Genomic DNA, 22295 nt, shown 5'->3' with positions numbered 1-22295 from the left:
CCCTGCGCCTTAGGGTCGGGGAATGGGTCCTGACTGTCATCTCCGCTTATGCGCCGCGTGGCAGCTCGGAGTACCCAGCCCTCTTAGAGACCCGGGGGGGTGCTGGAAGGTACTCCACATGGAGACTCTGTTGTCCTGCTGGGAGACTTCAATGCTCACGTGGGTAACGACAGCGAGACCTGGAGGGGCGTGACTGGGAGGAGCGGCCTCCCTGATCTGAACCCGAGCGGTGCTTTGTTATTGGACTTCTGTGCTAATCACAGTTTGGCCATAACGAACACCCTGTTCGAACATAAGAGTGTCCATAAGTGCACGTGGCACCAGGATGCTCTAGGCCGTAGGTCGATGATCGATTTTGTAATCGTATCACCAGACCTGCGACCATATGTTCTGGACACTCGGGTAAGAGAGGGGCTGAGCTGTCAACTGATCACCACCTGGTGGTGAGTTGGATCAGGTGGCGGGGGAGGACGCTGGACAGACCTGGTGCACCTAAACGCGTAGTGAGGGTGTGCTGGGAACGTCTAGCAGAGGCCCCAGTCCGCGAGATCTTCAACGCACACCTCCGGCAGAGCTTAAACAGCATTCCAAGGGAGACTGGGGACATTGAGTCCGAATGGACCATGTTCAGCGTCTCCATTGCCGAAGCTGCTGCATTGAGCTGCGGCCGCAAGGTGGTTGGTGCCTGCCGTGGTGGTAATCCACGAACCAAATGGTGGACACCAGAGGTGAAGGGAGCCACCAGGCTGAAGAAGGAGACCTATCGGGCTTGGTTAGCCTGTGGGACTCCGGAGGCAGCCGACAGGTATCGACAGGCCAAGCGGAATGCAGCTCGGGCAGTGGCTGAAGCAAAAACTCGGGTGTGGGAGGAGTTCGGAGAGGCCATGGAAAAAGACTTTCGGACTGCCTCGAAGAGATTCTGGCAAACCGTCAGGCGTCTCGGGAGGGGAAAGCTGGTAGACCGGGGTGGTGGTCCCCATCTTTAAGAAGGGGGACCGGAGGGTGTGTTCCAACTACAGGGGATCACACTCCTCAGCCTCCCTGGGAAAGTCTATGCCAGGGTGCTGGAAAGGAGAGTTCGTCCGTTAGTCGAACCTCGGATACAGGAGGAACAATGCGGTTTTCGTCCTGGTCGCGGAACACTGGACCAGCTCTTTATCCTCTCGAGGATACTTGAGGGTGCATGGGAGTTTGCCCAACCAGTCTACATGTGTTTTGTGGACTTGGAGAAGGCATTCGATCGTGTCCCTCGGGGTGTCCTGTGGGAGGTGTTGCGGGAGTATGGGGTGTCAGGCCCATTGCTACGGGCCATTCGATCCCTATAAAACCGTTGCTAGAGCTTGGTTCGCATTGCCGGCAATAAGTCGGACTCGTTCCCGGTGGGTGATGGGCTCCGCCAGGGCTGCCCTTTGTCTCCGGTTCTGTTCATAATTTTTATGGACAGGATTTCTAGGCGCAGCCAAGTGGCGGAGGGCTTTCACTTTGGTGGCCTCAGAATCTCATCTCTGATTTTTGCGGATGATGTGGTTCTGTTGGCTTCATCGGGTGAGGGCCTCCAGCTCGCACTGGAACGGTTCACAGCCGAGTGTGAAGCAGCAGGATTGAGGATCAGCACCTCCAAATCTGAGGCCATGGTTCTCAGCCGGAAAAGGGTGGAGTGCCCACTCCGGGTCGGGGATGAGTTCCTGCCCCAAGTGGAGGAGTTCAAGTATCTCGGGGTCTTGTTCGCGAGTGATGGGAGAAGGGAGCCGGAGATCGACAGACGGATTGGGGCTGCAGCTGCAGTAATGCGGACGCTGCACTGGTCCGTCGTGGTGAAGAGGGAGCTGAGTGTAAAAGCGAAGCTCTCAACCGGTCGATCTACGTCCCAACCCTCACCTATGGCCACGAGCTGTGGGTAGTGACCGAAAGAACGAGATCGCGGATAGAAGCGGCAGAAATGAGCTTCCTCCGAAGGGTGGCTGGCCTCTCCCTTAGAGATAGGGTGAGAAGTTCGGCCATCCGGGAGGGGCTCAGAGTAGAGCCGCTGCTGCTCCACATCGAAAGGAGCCAGCTGAGGTGGTTCGGGCATCTGACAAGGATGCCCCCTGGGCACCTCCTGGGTGAGGTGTTCCAGGCATGTCCCACCGGGAGGAGGCCCCGGGGCAGACCCAGGACACGCTGGAGAGATTATATCTCTCGGCTGGCCTGGGAACGCCTTGGTATTCCCCCGGATAAGCTGGAGGAGGTGGCTGGGGAGAGGGAGGTCTGGGCCTCTTTGCTTAGGCTGCTGCCCCCGCGACCCGGTCTCGGATAAAGCGGATGAAGATGGATGGATGGATGGCATATTTTATTTGTTACTCCCACCTGTCTGAAGCACTCATTGAGTATCACTCCACAGTTTCATTGGAAAGCAGAGAGCTGAAGTGTTTTGGTATGTTATACACTATAATCTTACGGGACTTGGCTCACTTTACCTCATGCCTCCTGAAACAGCACAGATGTCCTCCTATTACGCCTCTCTGTAAAGTTTGAAATGGCCACAAAATAGATTGAAAGTCTGCTGCCACCTCCTGGTAAAACTGGGTGTTACAACATCATAGTGGCCTTGTTCTGCATTCCCTTATCACATACCTCATAATGCCAATATACACAACCTCTGGCACCCTTCATCAAAGTGAACAAAAATGATCTGACTGGGCTTTTGCTTTCCTTTTCTTATTTTATACATCCGAGTAAACGTCACTATTTTTCCTCAATACAAATTCATGGTAAGCTTCATATAAGCTTCTATATCCTTCCTTATTTTTATGCACGTTAAAATGCTCTTAGTATCTATTTTCCCTTTAATAATTACAATATGTGCACATTTTTTTATTTTCCAACTTGCTCCAGTCTCTTAGCTCTCTTGCTCTGAAATTCAAGAGCTCATTAACATCTCTACGCAATGATGCATGATTAATTTCCCCAATTTTAGTCTTTCAGTCAGTTTAATTGTGTTTATGGATTTTGCATTTTTTATTTTATCTTAGAAGAATGTCTCAGCCTCTTTTCTTGCACTTAAGTTAGTCATTTCCCAGTTATTTAGCCCACTTCCAATATTGTCAGAGCTGCTGTCCAAGTTCTTCCTTTTACATTTACCTGAGTGTTCCTCTCCGTGTTTATCATTGCAGTCTTTGCACTCTTTTGCCCACCCATCCTGCTGTTGTGAAAATGTGATTGTCCATCCAGTCATTTCTGATGGCTTTTTTGGTCGTTGTTTATTTTTCAATGTGTGATATATCTCTGCTTGTATTGGTAAATAGACTGTAGTCAATAGGAGATAGGAAGAGGAAATAAATAAAAATAACATAATGTGAGTTGCTTTAAAAAAAATCCCAGGGATGAACAACAAGAAAATAACAACTGTTTCAAAAACAACTTTATGGTTCTATATGTAACTACATTATGTGTGATCATTAAAATCATCGTTTGACTCGACCCGACCGGACCAGTGTTGTTATTGTGGTTTTTCTCTTGTCTCCATCCCCAATATTTTGAACCATAACAAGGCCAAAGACTCCTTTACTGCTGTTTAAACACAACTACTTCCAGCTGATACACAGTGGTTACTTCCTTGTCAGAACTTTCCAGAAATGAGGCATGGACATCTGTCCAGACCTAGACAGGCAGTCAGTCAGTTCCAGTAATACCAGTCATATCATCAAATAACTCAAATTAACCCACCGCTCAGTTTACCGTCATCCTCTGTCCAACTCAGAAATCACTTTCTGTTTCACCTGGTTAATTATTAAACACTTTATGATTCTACAGTCCAAAAGTCACTCTAACACAAAGTCTTTAAGAGACTTTGTATGTACATGAGTAGTTTGTTCTCACAGTCAGTGGCCTTTGGCTTTATTTAAACCATAAATTTAAGTTTTTGAACTCAGGTTCTCTGTTGTTTGCTGATGCAAGGCTATCTATAACAAACAGAGTTTGATCGTTGGAACTCAAGAACACGGACATGTCTGCTGTAACTGTGTCGATATTCTTAACTTTGCTGTTTGTCGGAGTCTTCGTGTTTGTCTCTGCAGGTGAGGTTTACCTGTTATATCAGTATAATATCAGTTGGTGTTTCTCTCTAAGATAAAGAGTAAGAACTACAGTAGAATTAATTTCATTTTAGTGCCAAGATCATGTCTGTAGGAATCATGTATGAATTTAAGAAGGTAACAGTGCTGACCACCTCAATGAAGCCCTAATACTGTTAGTTTGTGTAAATTATTGTTTTATAAATACTTTCTTTTGTAATGTGTGACAACAAGGCTGAGGGCAGAAACAACATTTTATACTATACATGTATTAAAGACTTAAAATTGTTAGTGTTAAATAAGCCGACTCCAACTGAAACATGTGGGTTTGTGATTTTTTTTAATGTTTTTTTATTTTATTTAAAAGCTAATCTATTTTTAAAAGTGAACAGTTGTACTTGACCTTTAACCTCTCTGCTCTGTGCTGTTTCTTCTTTCAGACCAGAAAACCATCACAGTTGCATCTGGACAGGACGTTATTCTGCCATGTCGAGTTCCAAATAAAAATACAAACAAATTTGTACAGTGGAGCAGAGCTGACCTGGAGCCGGAATATTTCCTTGTTTATCGGGATGGGCAGTTTCCAGATAACCAGCATCCATCTTTTAAGAACCGGGTGGATCTGCAGGACAGACAGATGAAGGATGGAGACGTGTCTTTGATTTTGAAGCATGTGAGCAGCGCTGATACTGGATCATATGTGTGTCGTGCTTTCATGGAAGAAACACGTTCATGGAAACCAATCAGCATCATCAACCTGAATGTTCCTCCAGGTGAGTGAGTGAGCTCAGACACTGCTTGATTTTCTTTCTCTCTCCATTATAATGTTACTACCATAAAAACAGAGACTGCTCATTTTTTAAGAAGGCAAACACAGGAATTCAGCTGAGGATGAAATAATTATTTCCCAGTCTGTAGCTGTAGATGGAGCAGGTGATCCTGAACTATGCCTTAGTTGTGATGTAATAGACTTAGGCTGCTTGGTCCCTTTATTATTAGCAGTTATTAAAATAGATCTCTCCTACAGTTTGCCTTTTGTACTGTTTCTCTGTACTCTCTTTTTTTTCTCACACCAACAACCAGTCCCAGCAGACGACTGTCCCTGGTGTAATTAAAGTGACTTCCTGTATTCCTGATAACCTAACCCTTTCCCACTGCGCAAACAATGTAAATATGTATATAAGACAGCTGAAAATATTTGTCATACTTTAAGTTGCACATCTGGTTCTTATGCAAGCCTCACTCCCCACATCATCGAGCCATTACTGCACTTCTTTTGGCTTTTTTAAAAATGTATTAATTGATTGATTAGTTTACAACATATATGGAGCTGGGTAAATATGTCAGTCTTCTTTATGTTCTCCTTTTTTTTAAAAATGTTTTTTGAATTTGTGTTGAGGATACTTGTGGGAATGTTTTCATTTTATTTTGGATAAATATCTAATTTACTTATTTGGAACTGAATTTATTTTCCATTTTGAGTGTGTTCTTCTGTAACACTTGAAGATTTAGACAGTTTGTTTTATTTTATACATCTATATTGGTATACTGTTAGGATGCCTGGGTCGTTGACCCAGGGTTTTGAGTTTATTACAATATTTATCATTTCTAGTCTTTGGTTTCTTTGTTAGAGTTCTGTCTTATGTTTTATGTCTCTGTGTTCTCTAGTTGCTGTCTCCCCTGTCAGCTGTATCCCCTTGTCAAGTTCATGTCTCTGTGTTATGTTTCCTGTTTTACTTTGAAAGTCTGTGTCTCATATAAACGAGAGTCTCAGTTTTGTTACTTTTTGTAGTTCAGCATTAAAGCTGTATTGTGTCTTATAAGAAAAGAGGCTGCTTTCTCTCACACATTATGTTCACTTATTATCAGCACATGTTGTTGTTCTGTGGAAGCTAACATCTTGCAGTTTCTGACACTTTGCATGTTTAGCATGAGGCTAAAATTCCCCCTCAGTGGGTCACTGGTGACCTGCTGGATGTTCAGAGATTCATTAAATCCAACATGACTAAAAACTCAAATGTCAAAGGAAATAAACAAAATATTTAAAGTCAATCATTCTGATCATAATTGTACTTTGACCTTTTAACCTCTCTGCTCTGTGTTGTTTCCCCTTTCAGACATGAAAACCATCACAGCTGTGCCTGGACAGGACGTCACACTGACATGTCAAACTCCAAATAACAACAACATCAAATATGTACATTGGAGCAGAGCTGACCTGGAGCCAGAATATCTTCTTGTTTACAGGAATGGGCAGTTTTTTCCAGCCAACCAGCATCCATCTTTTAAGAACCGGGTGGATCTGCAGGACAGACAGATGAAGAATGGAGACGCGTCTTTGATTCTGAAGGATGTGAACAGTGCTGATAATGGAACATATGTGTGTCGTATTTTCATGGAAGAAACACGCTCATGGAAGCTCAGCATCATCAACCTGAGTGTTCCTTCAGGTGAGTGAGTGGAGTTTAGACACTACTTTCTGATCTGTGATTTATTTATTTTATTTTTCTTTTTAATGGTTGACCTGGTAATCAGAGGTAGACAGATGTTCATCCAGCTATCCCGTTTTTATTCAGTCTGTGAAAGTGAATCCTGCCGGTGCCATAGCTGGTGAAAACGTACTTGGTGCAGACACAAAACGTCCATCAGCTTCAAAGTGTGTCAGAAAAATGTCCACATGGTGAGTGATGGATGAGAGAGGTCCCATTGTTGTTGTTGTGCACAAATCATTGAACAACACAAACACTTAGAGCTGCTTTCAGTGCTGCCTGTTTTGTTACTGCACACATTTCTGATGGTCCTACAGTCCAACGTAGCAAACATCACTGTACTGGCCTCGTAGAACCACTTTCTACTATCCAGGAGTTAAACACCTCCACACAAAAGCCACTGACGCCCGAGTGGGTTTAGACTTTGCTTTATATGGCAGGTGTGAAACTGTAACAACAAAATACAGTGTATATGATTGACAAATTAAAATAATTACTTGAGGAGCTGCGTGACCAAGTGCTAATGCTAACATCAAACAACTGTCTACGAACCATAAATTAGCACGCGTAATACATCATCTAATTAACTGCTATTAATCAACATAAAGTGCCAAACAATAATGCATACTCAGAGGGAATGCCTTTTTATCAGCCTTTCACAGCATAAAACACAGCATAGATCACATTCAGTCGATTGTCTGATTCTTTCTTACACTTCCCCTGTCCGCACACGGACCATGCCTTTCTCTTAAAGGGCCAGTGCACTAACCAAACAAAACAAATATGTAACAATAATGTAACAATCTCCCTGAAGCTTCTTTCTGAACTTTGGGAAGCAGTGGTGCTGCAGTAATCTCTGTTGCACTCCCTTTTATATACAAAAAAAGATAGCTTTAGATGTTTAAAATGTTTTAAACACTACTTCCATACTTTCTGTAAAAAGGTGTGATAAACAAGTAAAAATACCATAATGAGATGCTTCATACCCCTGGAAATTGTGAGAATTGTCCTCATACTGGCCTCCTTATCATCATCCAACTTCTGATTAAAATCACCTTCATGGTTCACCACGGTATGGAAGGGACTCGCACATCTGTCTCTGATGAATGTCCTCACAGACATTTGAACAGTTTGAACACCAGTGGGGGGAACCTTCTGAGCGCCAAGTGATATTTTGGTGTACTATGACCTGGTTTAACATGATGACTGATCAGTAATTGCACACTCTTGCAAAAGGGCACTTGACCATGTTGTATGCTTTGTAAATTTAGCTTTTGGGCCAAGAAAAAGATTATCTATACCTGGACAGGTTCTGGTCAGCTGTGCACGAATAGCTTTATTGTGTTTTTACTACTGTGTCTTATGAAATCTTGCATTCGCAAGACTGTCATACTTCTTAATAGTTTCATACGACGTGTAAGTGTGTGTGTGTGTGTGTGTGTGTACCCTTGGTATATTGTTCTCAGTTGTGCCGACAACTTCACTTCACTTTGGGCTGCTTATTCCAGTCTGCTGTGTGCAGTACAGTGTAGTATTTCTGAGACTGAAACACAAATTTTAAATGGTCATGTACACTTTTGTGGCTCAAGAGTTGGGAGTTCGCCTTGTAATCGGAAGGTTGCCGGTTTGAGCCCCGGCTTGGACAGTCTCGGTCGTTGTGTCCTTGGGCAAGACACTTCACCCGTTGCCTACTGGTGTTGGTCAGAGGGCCCGTTGTGGCGCCAGTGTCCGGCAGTCAGTGCGCCCCAGGGTGGCTGAGGCTACAGTGTAGCTGCCATCACCAGTGTGTGAATGGGTGGATGACTGGTTGTGTAAAGTTCTTTGGGGTCCTTAGGGACTAGTAAAGTGCTATACAAATACAGGCCATTTACCATTTAAATCCCTCGGTTTTAATTTGATTTTACAAACTTATAAATTTTACAAACTGAGTGTTACAAAGTTAAAATACATGATTGCACAGGAGTGGTTTGTGCCATGGCTCAATAAAATGGTCCATTTTTAAGGGGCTTTTAGTATTAACCATGGCACTATTTTCTGAAATAATTCTGTTATTGCATGCAAATAGATATAAGTCATGCTTTTTAAAAGGAAACTATTATGTTTAAAAATGTTAAGTTTTAAACCTAATGTTTAAACAAGTTTCCCTTACTCTGTTATAGAAGCACTTGGAAAATGTTTTACAAAACTTTTACATTTCAGAACAGTGCAAAAAGGAAAAAAAATTGCATCTGTGAAGTCAATAGAATTCATTCCATTCATGTTTTGGGAGATAACACAAATGTTAGGCTGTAAATGAAATTCAAAATGATGAAAAAAAAAAACTAAAACAAAAATTTCCAAGAATATAAACAATATATTTAAAGATAATAATTGTAGTGATAATTGAACTTGGATCCCTGTAACCTGTCTGCTTTGTGTTATTTCCTCTTTCAGATGAGCAACACTTCATCACAGCTAAATCTGGACAGATCGTCATCCTGCCATGTCTAACTCCAAAGAAAATCATCAAATTTGTTCACTGGAGCAGAGTTGACCTGGAGCCAGAATATCTTGTTTTGTACAAGGATGGGAAGTTTCTTCCAGATAACCAGCATCCATCTTTTAAGAACCGGGTGGATCTGCAGGAGAGACAGATGAAGGATGGAGACGTGTCTTTAATTCTGAACAATGTGAACACTGCTGACAAGGGAACGTACCAATGTCGTGTTTTCACAGAAGGAGCACGGACATGGAAAACCATCAGCATCATTAACCTGAGTGTTCCTCCAGGTGAGTCAGCACAGTTCAAACACTGCTTCACTGCTGTCTGATGACAGCATCGCAAATATAACAGACTGAAAAACTGCAGTACTTGTATAGATTTTCCTGAATCTCGATTTTAATGTATATCCTCCATACAAAATTAGTTAAAAAGGTTGAAATAAACACTGAGACCAGTAATAAATGAACTAAAACTAAACAACTAAATAAGGCTATGTCCACACGTACCCGGGTATTTTTAAAAACGCAGATTTTTCTATTCGTTTGCACCTTTCGTCCACACGTAAACGGCGTTTTCGGTCACTGAAAATCGAGATTTCTAAAAACTCCGGCCAGGGTGGATATTTTTTAAAACTCCATTTTTGCATTTACGTGTGGACGAGAAAAACGGAGAAAACGCAGCGTCAAAGGTGTGCGCCTTTTTTGACGTCACACTGTGCGCCACGTTATTGTTTCGGTGAAATGAATTTCTACAATACTGTTACTGTTAATTGTACTCTCTGCAGTGTTTAAATGCTTACATATAGAGATTGACAGACCACGTGACTTTCACGCATTGCATGCCGGGAACTCGTGGCAAAACAATCCAAGTACCGCATCAAATGCAAGCATTTGCAGCACCGCAAAACGTTCATTCTTCGGTTCCAATACCTTCTTGCTTTTTCTTTGCCCCCCAAAAAGGAATGTACAAAACAAAAGGAGAACAATGCCGGTCCGTACAAAGACAGACTTGATGAAAAGTCAAAGAAAAGATACGAGGAAAAAAATCAAACCAGTGAAAGTGTTAGATCCTTACGAGCACACAAAGGGACAAAAGACATTAGCGTGCTGCCCAACTTTCACCACGCTCATATTTATAATTATATGGTTCTTGGAGTGAGCGCATACACTCATGAAGTTTAGTAACTTCAGGTCACTGCAACAAGCCCAGGTACAGTTTACCGATGGATGGGTACAGGACCTTGAAATGCACCGTGTAGAACGAAAGACCATCGTACATATCATAAGTTTACCAGTCTCACAAATCGTCTTCATAAATACACATTCGTTAACCGTTTATTAATAGGACCTTTGAGCTCAATGGTAATTAATTAGTAGTGGAAATAATTTCTGGTACGCATCACAGAAATGTAGCAGTGACAATAATATTGTATGCTGTAATCGTACTGGGCAATTAGTGATACAAAACAACTGTTTTATCCTGTGAACAAAAGTATGTGTTTCTGTCAATGTACCATGGTAATAACAGAAGCGAAACACAATATTGTGTCAGGACAATTCACTATTTATGCACAATAAATAAAGGAGCATAGCGCGGCAATTTCTGTTCAGCGCCAGACTTGCTTGTAACCTATATCACCAATTATGTTAAGAAAAATGACGCATTAACTACAACAGCAGACTGACCTTTGTGTAAATGCTTGGAGCAGACTAACCTGTGAGCTGGAGTGTTCTGGGACGTTATATTTGGTCTTTGAATGGCTGCAATCCAGTCGCCTCTTTCTCTTCAACGACGTAATCCGATAACAACCGATCTCTTTACCCGTCAGCTTTCCATGGCTGTCATGCGACCGGCTATTGCAGTTAATAATACACCAGCTTCTTGCCATTTTTTGTGTTTCTTTTTATCGCTGTATAACTGATTTCAATTGAAAGCCTGCCACGCTTGCCACGAGTTCCCAGAATTCTTTGCGGTTTTACCCCTGAGTGACGTCACATTTTCAATCTCTATATACACACAGTTACTGTCCCTCCACACATACGACTCAGTTCTGCTTCTATGCCCCATCTTTGTTTACTATTTCCCACTGAGGCTTCTAGACTTCTGATATGCCAACATTTCTACAGGTTAGGAATATAGCGCCACCTGCTGCTTTGGCATGTTCCTAGCAGCATTTTCCTTCATTTCTGCCTTTACGTGTGGATGGGATTATTTTTTAAAACGAAAACGGAAAATCTCCTCCATTTTCAAAAATACCCGTGTACGTGTGGACATAGCCTAATACTAAACTGAAATAAGAAAACTTTAAATTAAATTTAAAAAAAAAAGAGATTAGAAAATGCACCGCTCTGGAAATGGCCACGTATCTTGGTGGAGTGATTTGTGTGTCCCCGTGATCCCAGGGGCTTTGTTTTTTAAGGGTTTTGTTGCCCCCTGAGAGCATCTCCCCATGCAATTTGAAAAAAGCGTTTCAGTGTGCCCCTATAGAAAGAATAAAATCAAGGGACCTGTGTATTCTTCATAGTATGAAGAATACACAGTATGTGTCACAGTGAGTTTTATATATTTACTAGGTATGTGTGTTTTTAAAGGGATGTCAAATGCTGTCATTTTTCTGTAAAGCAAATTTACCTTGCCTTTAGGTATAAATAAAGTTACCTTACCTTACCTTACCTTATAGGGTCATAGGGTTACTGGGGCTACACCCAGGAGCTACACCTGCTTGGATCCAGTCTCCTAGAGAGTGGCTGGACTCTATTCAAGTTGAGAGCAGTCCTCATTGAGAAGCAGAGGCAGCAACAGCAGTGGATATTATCATGTCAGTAGTATGTTGGAGTTCTCACCAGTGGACAAGAGAGTTGCTTCCCTGTGCCTTTAGGTCTGCAACCTGATCCTAACTATTGTTTATGCTTAAAAATTAAGAACACCCAGGCTTCCTAGGGTCACTTAGGGTGTTCTGTCTGGTAACTCTGTCGTCCTACTGGAAGACTTCAGTGCTCATGTAGGGCTTCCCTGATCTGAACCTGAGTGGTGTTTTGTTATTGGACTCCTGAGCACAGTTTGTCCATAGGAAACACCAAGTTCAAACCAAAGGATGTCCACCCATGTGCACATTGCACCAGGGCATCCTAGGTCGCAAGTCAATAACTGATTTTGTAATCATATCATTGCATCTGCATCTGTATGTCCTGGAAAATTGGGTTAAGAGAGGACCCGAGCTGTCAACTGATCACCACCTGGTTGTGAGATGGATCTTGGTGTGGGAGCATGCTGGACAGACCTGATACATCTACCATCTAAGTATAGCGAGGGTCTAGTCCGGGAGATCAACTCTCACCACCAGCAGGACTTTGACAGTGTTCTGAGGAAGGCGTGGGTCTGAGTGCAAATGGACTCATTTCTGCACTTCTATTGCTCAGGCTGCTGCAAGGAGCTGTGGCCAAAAGGTGGTTAGCACCTGTTGTGGTGGTAATCCATGAACCAGATGGTTGACACTGGAGGTGAAGAGAGCTATCAAGCTGAAGGAGGAATCCTATCAGTCTTGGTTAGTTTTTGGGACTTCAAAGACAGACGATAAGGTACTGACAGGCCAAGCAGAACATGGCTTGGGTAGTAACTAATGCAAAAACTCATTTGTAGGATGAGTTCACTGGGTGTATGGAACAAGATTTTTAGAGTGCCTCGAAGCAATTCTGACCAATCGTCAGGTGAAATTGTGCTCCACTGACACAATATAAAGTGGAGGTGGGGTGCTGCTGAATTGAACAAGCAGAAAGGTTAGTGAGAGATGAAAAGACAGATTGGCACGGCATATGCAGTTATAAGAACTTTCGATTTACTGGCCAATCTATGATCCCTACCTTCACCTAAGGTATGAACTCTGGGTAGTGACCAAAAGAGCAAGATTGCGGTACAAGCAGCATGAACGAGATTTCTCCAAAAGGTGATTGGCCTCTCCCTTAGAAGTAGGGTGAAGAGGAGGAGTTGGCCGTCCGACTGCGGTCTGGGGTGTGGGGCCTCCCTGCTGCTACGGAGTCGGGGCGGTCTGCCTCTCCCCACCGCAGGGAAAAGGGTAACACCACCTGGGTCTGGGTGCAGTTCCCCCCTCCAGGGGCAAGGGTACCTAGACCCGGTTCGTAGAGTACGCTTGGGGAGTGTGATCGTGTGTACAGCGTCTCTTTATGTCTGTCTCCACGTTGGTTGAGTGTGGAGTAAGTACATATGAGAGCATGAGGGTGGGAATGGATGTTTGTGTCTGTGTGTGCCTGTATGTCTGTGTCTATATGTCAGGTTGGGTATCAGACGCCACCTCTCTGGGGACATCTCAGGCCCTCCAAGGTTTGGAGGCCTATCTCCCCCCACCACCACTTCCCCTGCCGGTGGCGGACTCCCTCAGGTATCGGTGCATTGGTGGTTCTTTGTGTCTGGGGGTGGGCATCCGGGTACACACCGGCTCACTCCTTGGCGGCCGCTTATTGGGGCCTGGAGCCTGGGGCTCGCTCGGGCCACTTCGGAGGTGGGGTGCCCCCGGCCTCTCGGCCTGGGGCTCGGTCACTCAGGCACAGCTGGCTGCCGGCGGAGCTCACGGGCGCGTCACTGCAACTCCCCCTGGCTTCTGCTCCGCGGCTGCTGAGTGAGCCCTCATCTGGGACTCTCCTCAGCTCTTACTTGGACAGTGGCGCGGCTGCCCCTCTGTTGGTCTTCCATGGTCTCTTGTGTTCAGGGGGCCTCTGGATGTCTGGAGTTTTGATCTCCTCCATACCTGCTTCATACCCTGGAGGACAGGGCTGTGGCTCTCCACACTCCCTAGCAGATCATTACATGGAGAAACCTTTGGAATGCAAGCATGCTGATCCACACAGGTATGCACACAGGTGTACACATGGGTATTCACAGACGCGGACTACAGCTTTCTTGGCTGCTGCCTCAAAGCACATTGTGCCCTGTCTATCTTGCGTGCTGCACAATATCGTTTATTATTTAGTAACTATTGATATCTACTGCTAGCTAGTTTATAGTGATGGTGCTTTTTTTTTCTTATTATGTTGCTCTTTGTTGTTTGCTTTCTCTTCTGTTTTTTTTCTCCATACAGGTGACCCAGGTGTTTTGTTTTTTTTGTTTGTTTGTTTGTTTTTTTCTTTCTTCCCCCCCTTCTCACCGTCTCTTCTCCCCTTTGGTTTTCTTTCTCTCCCTCCCTCTCTTTCTTTCATTCTTTCTCCCTGTCCTATCCCACAGTCATGTCTGTCCCGTTTGTAGCAACTGAAAATAAAATAAATTCATAATTATATTAAAGGTCAATCAAATGGACCAATATGGCAAGGCCATGATGATCCACTTGGTAAAATAAATCCGCTTGGCATCTTTCTTGGCCTTAAGACAACAATTCTGATGGCTATAGATCCAAACGGGACACAAAAAAAAAAGAAAAAAAAAAAGAAGTAGGGTGAAGAGTTCAGTCTTTCAAAAGGGGCTCAGAGTACAGTCACTACTGTGCTTCAAAATGAACCAGTAGAGGTACTTCTGGTATTTGGTTAGGTAAAGATGAAAATTCTAGTTATAATTGTACTTTGTCCTTTAATGTCTCTGCTATGTGTTATTTCCACTTTCAGACCAGAAAGTCATTGCAACTAAGTCTGGCCAGAATGTCATTCTGCCATGTCAAAACCCAACCAACAAGATCAAAGCTGTACGTTGGAGCAGAGTTGACCTGGAGCCAGAATATCTAATTTTTTACCGTGCTGAGCAGTTTCTTCCAAATAACCAGAATGAGTTTTCTAAGTATCTGGTGGCTCTTCATGAAAGGCAGATTAAAGATGGAGATGTGTCTTTGATTCTGAACAATGTGAACACTGCTGATAATGGAACATACGTGTGTCGTGTCTTCACGGAAGAAACACGCTCATGGAAATCCATCAGCGTTATCGACCTGAATGTTCCCCCAGGTGAGTTACAGGAGTGCAGACACTGCTTTCATGTTATTTATGGATGACCTGGTGGTTGTCAGAGGTAGACAGATGTTTCTCCAGCTGTTGTCTTTGTGGCTGGTAGTCTAGAGTTATAGAGCAGCATTGTAGGTATACAAAGGGTATACAAAAGTGATTTGATTCATATATTAATAGTTTAAACACTAACATAACATTAACAATAGTGATATGTTATTAAAAAATAACGATATTGCCCAGCTCTACAGTGATCCAGAAATGGCAAAGACAAAGAAGTGTAATGTGTGTGTCAGTGTGATGTGTTGTAGTGTCAGGAGTCAAGATGCAGCTACAAAGCTTTTTGTTCAGTGTACACAAACAGCTGTAGCTCCATAAAGGCAGCATGCAGAGACTCACAGTGTCTTATAATGAGAGGCTGCTTTCTCTCACACATTATGTTCACTTATTATCAGCACATATTCTGCTGAAGCTAACATCTTGCAGTTTCTGAAACTTTGGATGTTTAATGCAAAGTAAACAATTCTAGTCATAATTGTGCTTTGATTCCTTTGGCCTGTCTTGTTGACCATGACCTGCTCAGTCTTGTGTTATCTTTCAGATCAGAAAAACATCACAGCTGAGTCTAGAAAGAGTGTTATTCTGCCATGTGGAGCTCCAAACAACAAAAAGATCAAATTCATACATTGGAGCAGAGCTGACCTGGAGCCGGAATATCTACTTGTTTACCGTAATGGGCAGTATCTTCTAGATAACCAACATCCGTCTTTTAAGAACCGGGTGGATCTGCAAGATATACAGATGAAGGATGGAGATGTGTCTTTGATTCTGAAAAACGTGAATACTGCTGATGATGGAACCTACCAATGCCGTGTCTTCATGGAAGAAACACACTCATGGAAGCTCAGCATCATCAACCTGAATATTTCTCTAAGTGAGTTATTGTCTCTAAATCATCTGTAAACATGTGTGGGTGATAGTATTTCTATACCAGCCACTTCTTCTGTCTGTTGGTGGACTACCATACAGTCCTTCCATGATTGTTCCTCTTCTTTCTTGGGCTTCTGCTGCCTGAGGTATTCACAAAGCATGTGATCAGTTGTGGCCATCTTTCTGGGGTACTCATGGACCTCAGCATACAGTCTGGGGGGCTGGATTTGAGTTGAAACCTTCCATCTATGGCAATGAGCTTTTTTGTCTTGATATCAGTGGCTTTTATCTCCTCCTTTGGCCAGCCAATCCCAGTAGAATAACGGACAACAGGTGTTAATTGGCTGGATCTTGTTCTTTCCATTCACCTGACTCCTGCGGGTATTTATTGGTTGTGGCCTCTTTATGGTTATCATTGTAGCTGTCCCCACTACAATGTTGCCTTCTAGTCGTGCCATCCCGTGTGTTCTGGCTACCTTCCCTCTCTTTTTTTGCCATCCGACTTCACTTCTGCAGTCTTAATGACTGAATGACATTTTGATTTCTTTACTGTAGATCATATTGGTGTGGATCAGTGAATCAGTGTCTAGTTGGCTGATGGTATCCATAGTCAGTATTCATAGCGACTGTTGTTAATGATCTGGCTGAGGAGGTTCATGCCTTTGCAAACAGCAGCGGCAACAGAGCATATCCTTGGTAAACAGGTTAACAGACCCTCGGTAACAGTAAGACAAAATTTAATCAATACAAGAAATGACTAAATAAACAATGCTGAATATACAAATGTGATTAGTAGAGCTGCTGTTTTCGTTATATGAATCCTGTAACTCTACACCAGGAAAACCATCAAATATGATGCGGGTCTGATTTTAGAGATTTGAAGCTGTCCAAAAAATTATGATACACTTTATTCTAAGTTTGGTGTGGAATTACATTAGTGTGAGCAGCCCACCAACTAGTTGTTTCTTATAACAGAAACATTGTTTTTAAAGTATAGTATACAGTAGGTATGAGTAGGTATGATGTGTGTAATATACCATGAATTTCGAAATACAGCTCAGAGGAATTTCTTCATTAGAAGTGAACAGTAGTATTTTGGCCTCTCTCCTCTGTGTTGTTTCCTCTTTCAGATGAGAAAAATGTCACAGCTGAGTCTGGACAGAACATCACTCTGACATGTCGAGCTCCAAATAACAACATTGGTGTTTTGGAGTGGAGCAGAGCTGACCTGGACACAGAATATGTCCTTTTGTACCGTGATGAGCAGTTTGATCCAGACAACCAGCATCCATCTTTTAAGAACCGGGTGGATCTGCAGGACAGACAGATGAAGAATGGAGACGTGTCTTTGATCCTGAAGGATGTGACGATTAATGATGCTGGAACATATGACTGTCATGTCTTCATGAGAGGAACAAACCACAAGAACAGTAAACCCATCAGCAGCATCTACCTCAGGGTTGTCCCTCCAGGTTAGTGAGTAGTGTTTTTTTCTAAAGATGTTCTTTGTAGAAAGCAGCTGGTCTGAGTGATGTGATCAGAGTGTAGTAGATAATGTCTGACAGCAGTTTAAATAGGGCAGCCGATACATGTAGTCTCACAGAAGGCTTTTCAAACTTGTGATATAAACTATCAGCCAATATCAGATAATATATCAGATGGCATGTACTGGACATGGAAATTACACAAATTTATCAATGATTGTGATAGACAAGGAATGGCTTGGCATAGGAAGACCTTGGATGGCAAGTGGTTGTTTTCCTGACTTGTTGCATGCACGGACAAGGCAAGCCAGCACATAGTCCCAGATGTCCTTTTCTATAGTCAGTGACCAAAATCAGCACATTGGGAGAGAGATGTCCAGTCTTTTTCAAGGTATTGGAGCTTGTGTTGTGTTGGACCAAAAGTGCAGCACTCTGAAATGAAGGGTGAACTAAAATGCAGCTTTATTTCTGAGCAGTGACAAAATAAAAAGTCAGAAGCAAATAATCTGAAATAATAGCTCTTCTTAGAAACCATATAACAAAGAGGGACACAGTGAAGAGAGAGAATCTGACAAAAGGGAAAGAAAAAAAAATATATACACAGACACAGAATCACGTGTGAACAGGAAACAGGCAGGAGAACAGCTAATTATAAACTAATTATAAAGTGATGAAAGTAGAACTAAATTCAAAGCACACAAGATAATCGGTCACCAAAATAAAACAGGAAGAAACAGAGGACAGGAAACAAATGCAGACTTGACACAAAGACAAGAAGGTTAAAAATAACATGAAGACAAGACTGACTTCACAAGAAGGCATTATGATAGGGTGGCTTGTCTTAGAACATAGAGTAGGTCATTTACTGATTGGAAGGTTGGTGGTTCAAGTAAGATACTAACCCCAAACTGTTCCATTATACATCCATTGGAGTGTACATGTTAGATAGAAAAAAAATGCTTAGCTAATAGGGTGTGAATGAGTGAAAATGTTTTATAAAGCACTTTAAGTTCAATTCAATTCAATTCAATTCAATTTTATTTATATAGCGCCAAATCACAACAAAAGTCGCCTCAAGGCGCTTCATAGATACAGAGAAAAACCCAACAATCATATGACCCCCTATGAGCAAGCACTTTGGCAACAGTGGGAATGAAAAACTCCCTTTTAACCGGAAGAAACCTCCAGCAGAACCAGGCTCAGGGAGGGGCGGCCATCTGCTGCGACCGGTTGGGGTGAGAGAAGGAAGAGTAAAAAACCATTATATAAGAATCAGTACATTTACCATAATAGAAACAAGATAGAATACAAAAAAAAAATAGCCTAAAACAATTAGACTGTTGTAATAAAACAAAAAAGAACTAAGCATATAAAGACTAAACATAGAGAAAACCAACCAGGACTGCAGCAAGGACTAAACGCAGAAGGATTACAGCTATAATGAGAACCAAAGTCCCCAACTACTCTCAGATGGAGAGACACAAGTCCATGATCTACAGCTCAGGTGGAGGAATCTGTCCATAGGACAACTATTAGTCGTGCACTGCACAAAGTTGGCCTTTATGGAAGAGTGGCAAGAAGAAAGCCATTGTTAACAGAAAACCATAAGAAGTCCCGTTTGCAGTTTGCCACAAGCCATGTGGGGGACACAGCAAACATGTGGGGGACACAGCAAACATGTGGGGGACACAGCAAACATGTAGAAGAAGGTGCTCTGGTCAGATGAGACCAAAATGGAACTTTTTGGCCAAAATGCAAAACGCTATGTGTGGCAGGAAACTAACACTGCACCTCACTCTGAACACACCATCCCCACTGTCAGATATGGTGGTGGCAGCATCATGCTCTGGGGGTGCTTCTCTTCAGCAGGTACAGGAAGCTGGTCAGAGTTGATGGGAAGATGGATGGAGCCAAATACAGGGCAATCTTGGAAGAAAACCTCTTGGAGTCTGCAAAAGACTTGAGACTGGGGCGGAGGTTCACCTTCCAGCAGGACAACGACCCTAAACATAAAGCCAGGGCAACAATGGAAGGGTTTAAAACAAAACATATCCATGTGTTAGAATGGCCCAGTCAAAGTCCAGATCTAAATCCAATCGAGAATCTGTGGCAAGATCTGAAAACTGCTGATCACAAACGCTGTCCATCTAATCTGACTGAGCTGGAGCTGTTTTGCAAAGAAGAATGGGCAAAGATTTCAGTCTCTAGATGTGCAAAGCTGGTAGAGACAGACCCTAAAAGACTGGCAGCTGTAATTGCAGCAAAAGGTGGTTCTACAAAGTATTGACTCAGGGGGCTGAATAATTATGCACACCCCACTTTGCAGTTATTTATTTGTAAAAAATGTTTGGAATCATGTATGATTTTCGTTCCACTTCTCACGTGTACACCACTTTGTGTTGGTCTTTCACGTGGAATTCCAATAAAAATGATTCATATTTGTGGCTGTAATGTGACACAATGTGGAAAAGCTCAAGGGGGCCGAATACTTTTGCAAGCCACTGTATATACACACACACACATATCCGCGACCTCCTGAGCACACTGTCGGTTTGGGTCATCTTCTTGATGTACTGACATTCACTAGTCCCCAGCCTCCTTGCTTCCATTTAGTATACAGTCTCAGAGTGCTGGAATTCAGGTGAAACCCTCCATGCATGGTCCAGAGCTTCCTTGTCCTACTGTCAGTTGCTTCTATCTCCTTCTTTGGCCAGCAGGGTACCTGATCATGGGCAGGGCGTAGGTGTTGATAGGCCAGATCTCGTTCTTAATATCTGTCTATGTTTAACATGAGGCTAAAATTCCCTCTCAGTGGGTCACTGGTGACCTTTAACCTCTCTGCTCTGTGTTGCTTCCTCTTTCAGACCAGAAAACCATCACAGCTCAGTCTGGAGAGGACGTCACTCTAACATGTCGAGCTCCAAATAAAAATATCAAATTTGTACATTGGAGGAGAGCTGACCTGGTGTCAGAATATGTCCTTGTGTACCGAGATGAGCGAGTTTTTACAGATTACCAGCATCCATCTTTTAAGAACCGGGTTGATCTGAAGGACAGACAGATGAAGGATGGAGACGTGTCTTTGATTCTAAAACTTGTGACAAGTGTTGATGATGGAACATACAAGTGTCGAGTGTTCATGGAAGAAACTCGCTCATGGAAACACAGCATCATCCACCTTCGTGTTGCTCCTCCAGGTGAGTGAGTAGAGTTGAGTGTGTGATCAGAGGTGAAGCTGCTTCCTGGTTGTTGATGTGTGTTTGTTGTATGGATGAGCTGGTGGATGTCAGAGGTAGACAGATGTTTCTCCAGCTGTTGTCTTTGTGGCTGGTAGTCTAGAGTTGTAGAGCAGCATTGTTTGGTTAGAGCAGAAACAAAGACATTTATGAATCCGTCTCTTCTTCTCTTGCTCTCTAACTCGTCTGTAAACATGTGTGGGGAAACTCAATGATAAAGCCTACAGCTGGAGGGGGAGGGGAGGGGTGAAGCTGGTGGTTGTGAGTCTGTGAAAGTGAATCCTGCCGGTGCCGTAGATGGTGAAAACGTACTTAGTGCTCTGTAGTTCCTTACCGAAACGTCTTCTATAGACGAACATCTATAGTCTCCGAACTTTAACCTCTCTGCTCTGTGTTGTTTCCTCTTTCAGACCAGAAAACCATCACAGCTGAGTCTGGACAGGACGTCACTCTGACATGTCGAGCTCCAAACAACAAGAAAGTTGTAAAGTGGAGCAGAGCTGACCTGAAGACAGAATATGTACTTTTGTACCAAGATGATCACTTTGTTACAGACAACCAGCATCCATCTTTTAAGAACCGGGTGGGTCTGCAGGACAGACAGATGAAGGATGGAGACGTGTCTTTGATTCTGAAGGATGTGACGATTAATGATGCTGGAACATACGAGTGTGGTGTCTTCATGAGAGGAACAAACCACAAGGACAGTAAAACCATCAGTAGAGTCACACTGAGTGTTGCTCCTCCAGGTGAGTGTTTGTAAAGATGTTGTTGATGAGACTTTGTAGAAAGCAGCTGGTCTGAGTGATGTGATCAGAGTGCAGCAGATTCATGTTTAACCTATAATTTAAAAATAAGATACAAATGATCTGACCAAAACTGTTTACGCCATAAAGCTGCCATTTGAAAAAAAAATAATACAAAATAAGCACCAAACCAGTAAAAAAAATTATATTTTTGGATGAAAACAGTACTTGTGTTATTTTATTTTCATTAAATTTTTTATTTAATTTTTTTTTTGCTTTGTGAAACTCCATCTTCGGTCTTTTTCCCTTCTGGTTAAGTCAAATGAGTAAAATTCATAAATACATAAACCCTCAAACAAATGGAATTTTAAGTTATCATTTTTGTTACTTTGAAAAAACAAATGTGATTCTTAATAATTAGCATGGTTGCGTAGTATTTAGCATTTGCCTCACAGCAAGAAGGTCCTGGGTTCAATTCCACCATCAGGCTCTTTCTGTGTGTAGTTGCATGTCCTCCCCATGTTTGTGTGGGTTCTCTCCTCACTTCCTCCCACAGTCCAAAGACATTTAGTTAATGGGGTTAGGTTAACTGGTCGTTCTAAATTGCCTGTGAGTGTGAGGGTGTACCCTTCCTCTCACCCTGCAGTAGCTGAACAAGGCTTCAGCCGTCCTTTGACCCTGTATAACCTGGCTAGGTTTTCTTTTATTGCAGCAATTTTTAGCAGTTTTGTTCAGATCATATGCATCTTTTTTTAAAGAAGCTCAGAGCTCAGAAATCCCCATATTGATAATAATAATAATAATAATAATAATAATAATAATAATAATAATAATAATATTAATAATAATAATAATAATAATAATAATAATAATGGATTGGATTTATATAGCGCTTTTCAAGGCACCCAAAGCACTTTACAATTCCACTATTCATTCA

The 22295-nt window shown here is 42.7% G+C and overlaps 1 protein-coding gene across 1 annotated transcript in view; it reads left to right on the top strand.

Annotated features, from left to right (window-relative positions):
* Positions 1-22295, top strand: part of LOC146578510 (hemicentin-2-like) — an 871231-nt gene that overhangs the window by 648714 nt on the left and 200222 nt on the right. Inside the window, exons 11-18 of the mRNA XM_085268642.1 lie at positions 4493-4825; positions 6170-6502; positions 8975-9310; positions 14633-14965; positions 15564-15896; positions 17023-17364; positions 20241-20573; positions 21023-21361. Coding sequence (XP_085124768.1) covers positions 4493-4825; positions 6170-6502; positions 8975-9310; positions 14633-14965; positions 15564-15896; positions 17023-17364; positions 20241-20573; positions 21023-21361 — 2682 coding nt within the window. The remainder of the gene's footprint in view (positions 1-4492; positions 4826-6169; positions 6503-8974; positions 9311-14632; positions 14966-15563; positions 15897-17022; positions 17365-20240; positions 20574-21022; positions 21362-22295) is intronic.

The sequence above is a fragment of the Mchenga conophoros genome, linkage group LG3 (assembly GCF_057382185.1).
Source record: "Mchenga conophoros isolate Kocher_MC1m ecotype Shallow Benthic linkage group LG3, M_conophoros_male_GT1.1, whole genome shotgun sequence".
Taxonomy (NCBI): Eukaryota; Metazoa; Chordata; class Actinopteri; order Cichliformes; family Cichlidae; genus Mchenga; species Mchenga conophoros.
This window is presented reverse-complemented; position numbering and strand designations above follow the sequence as displayed.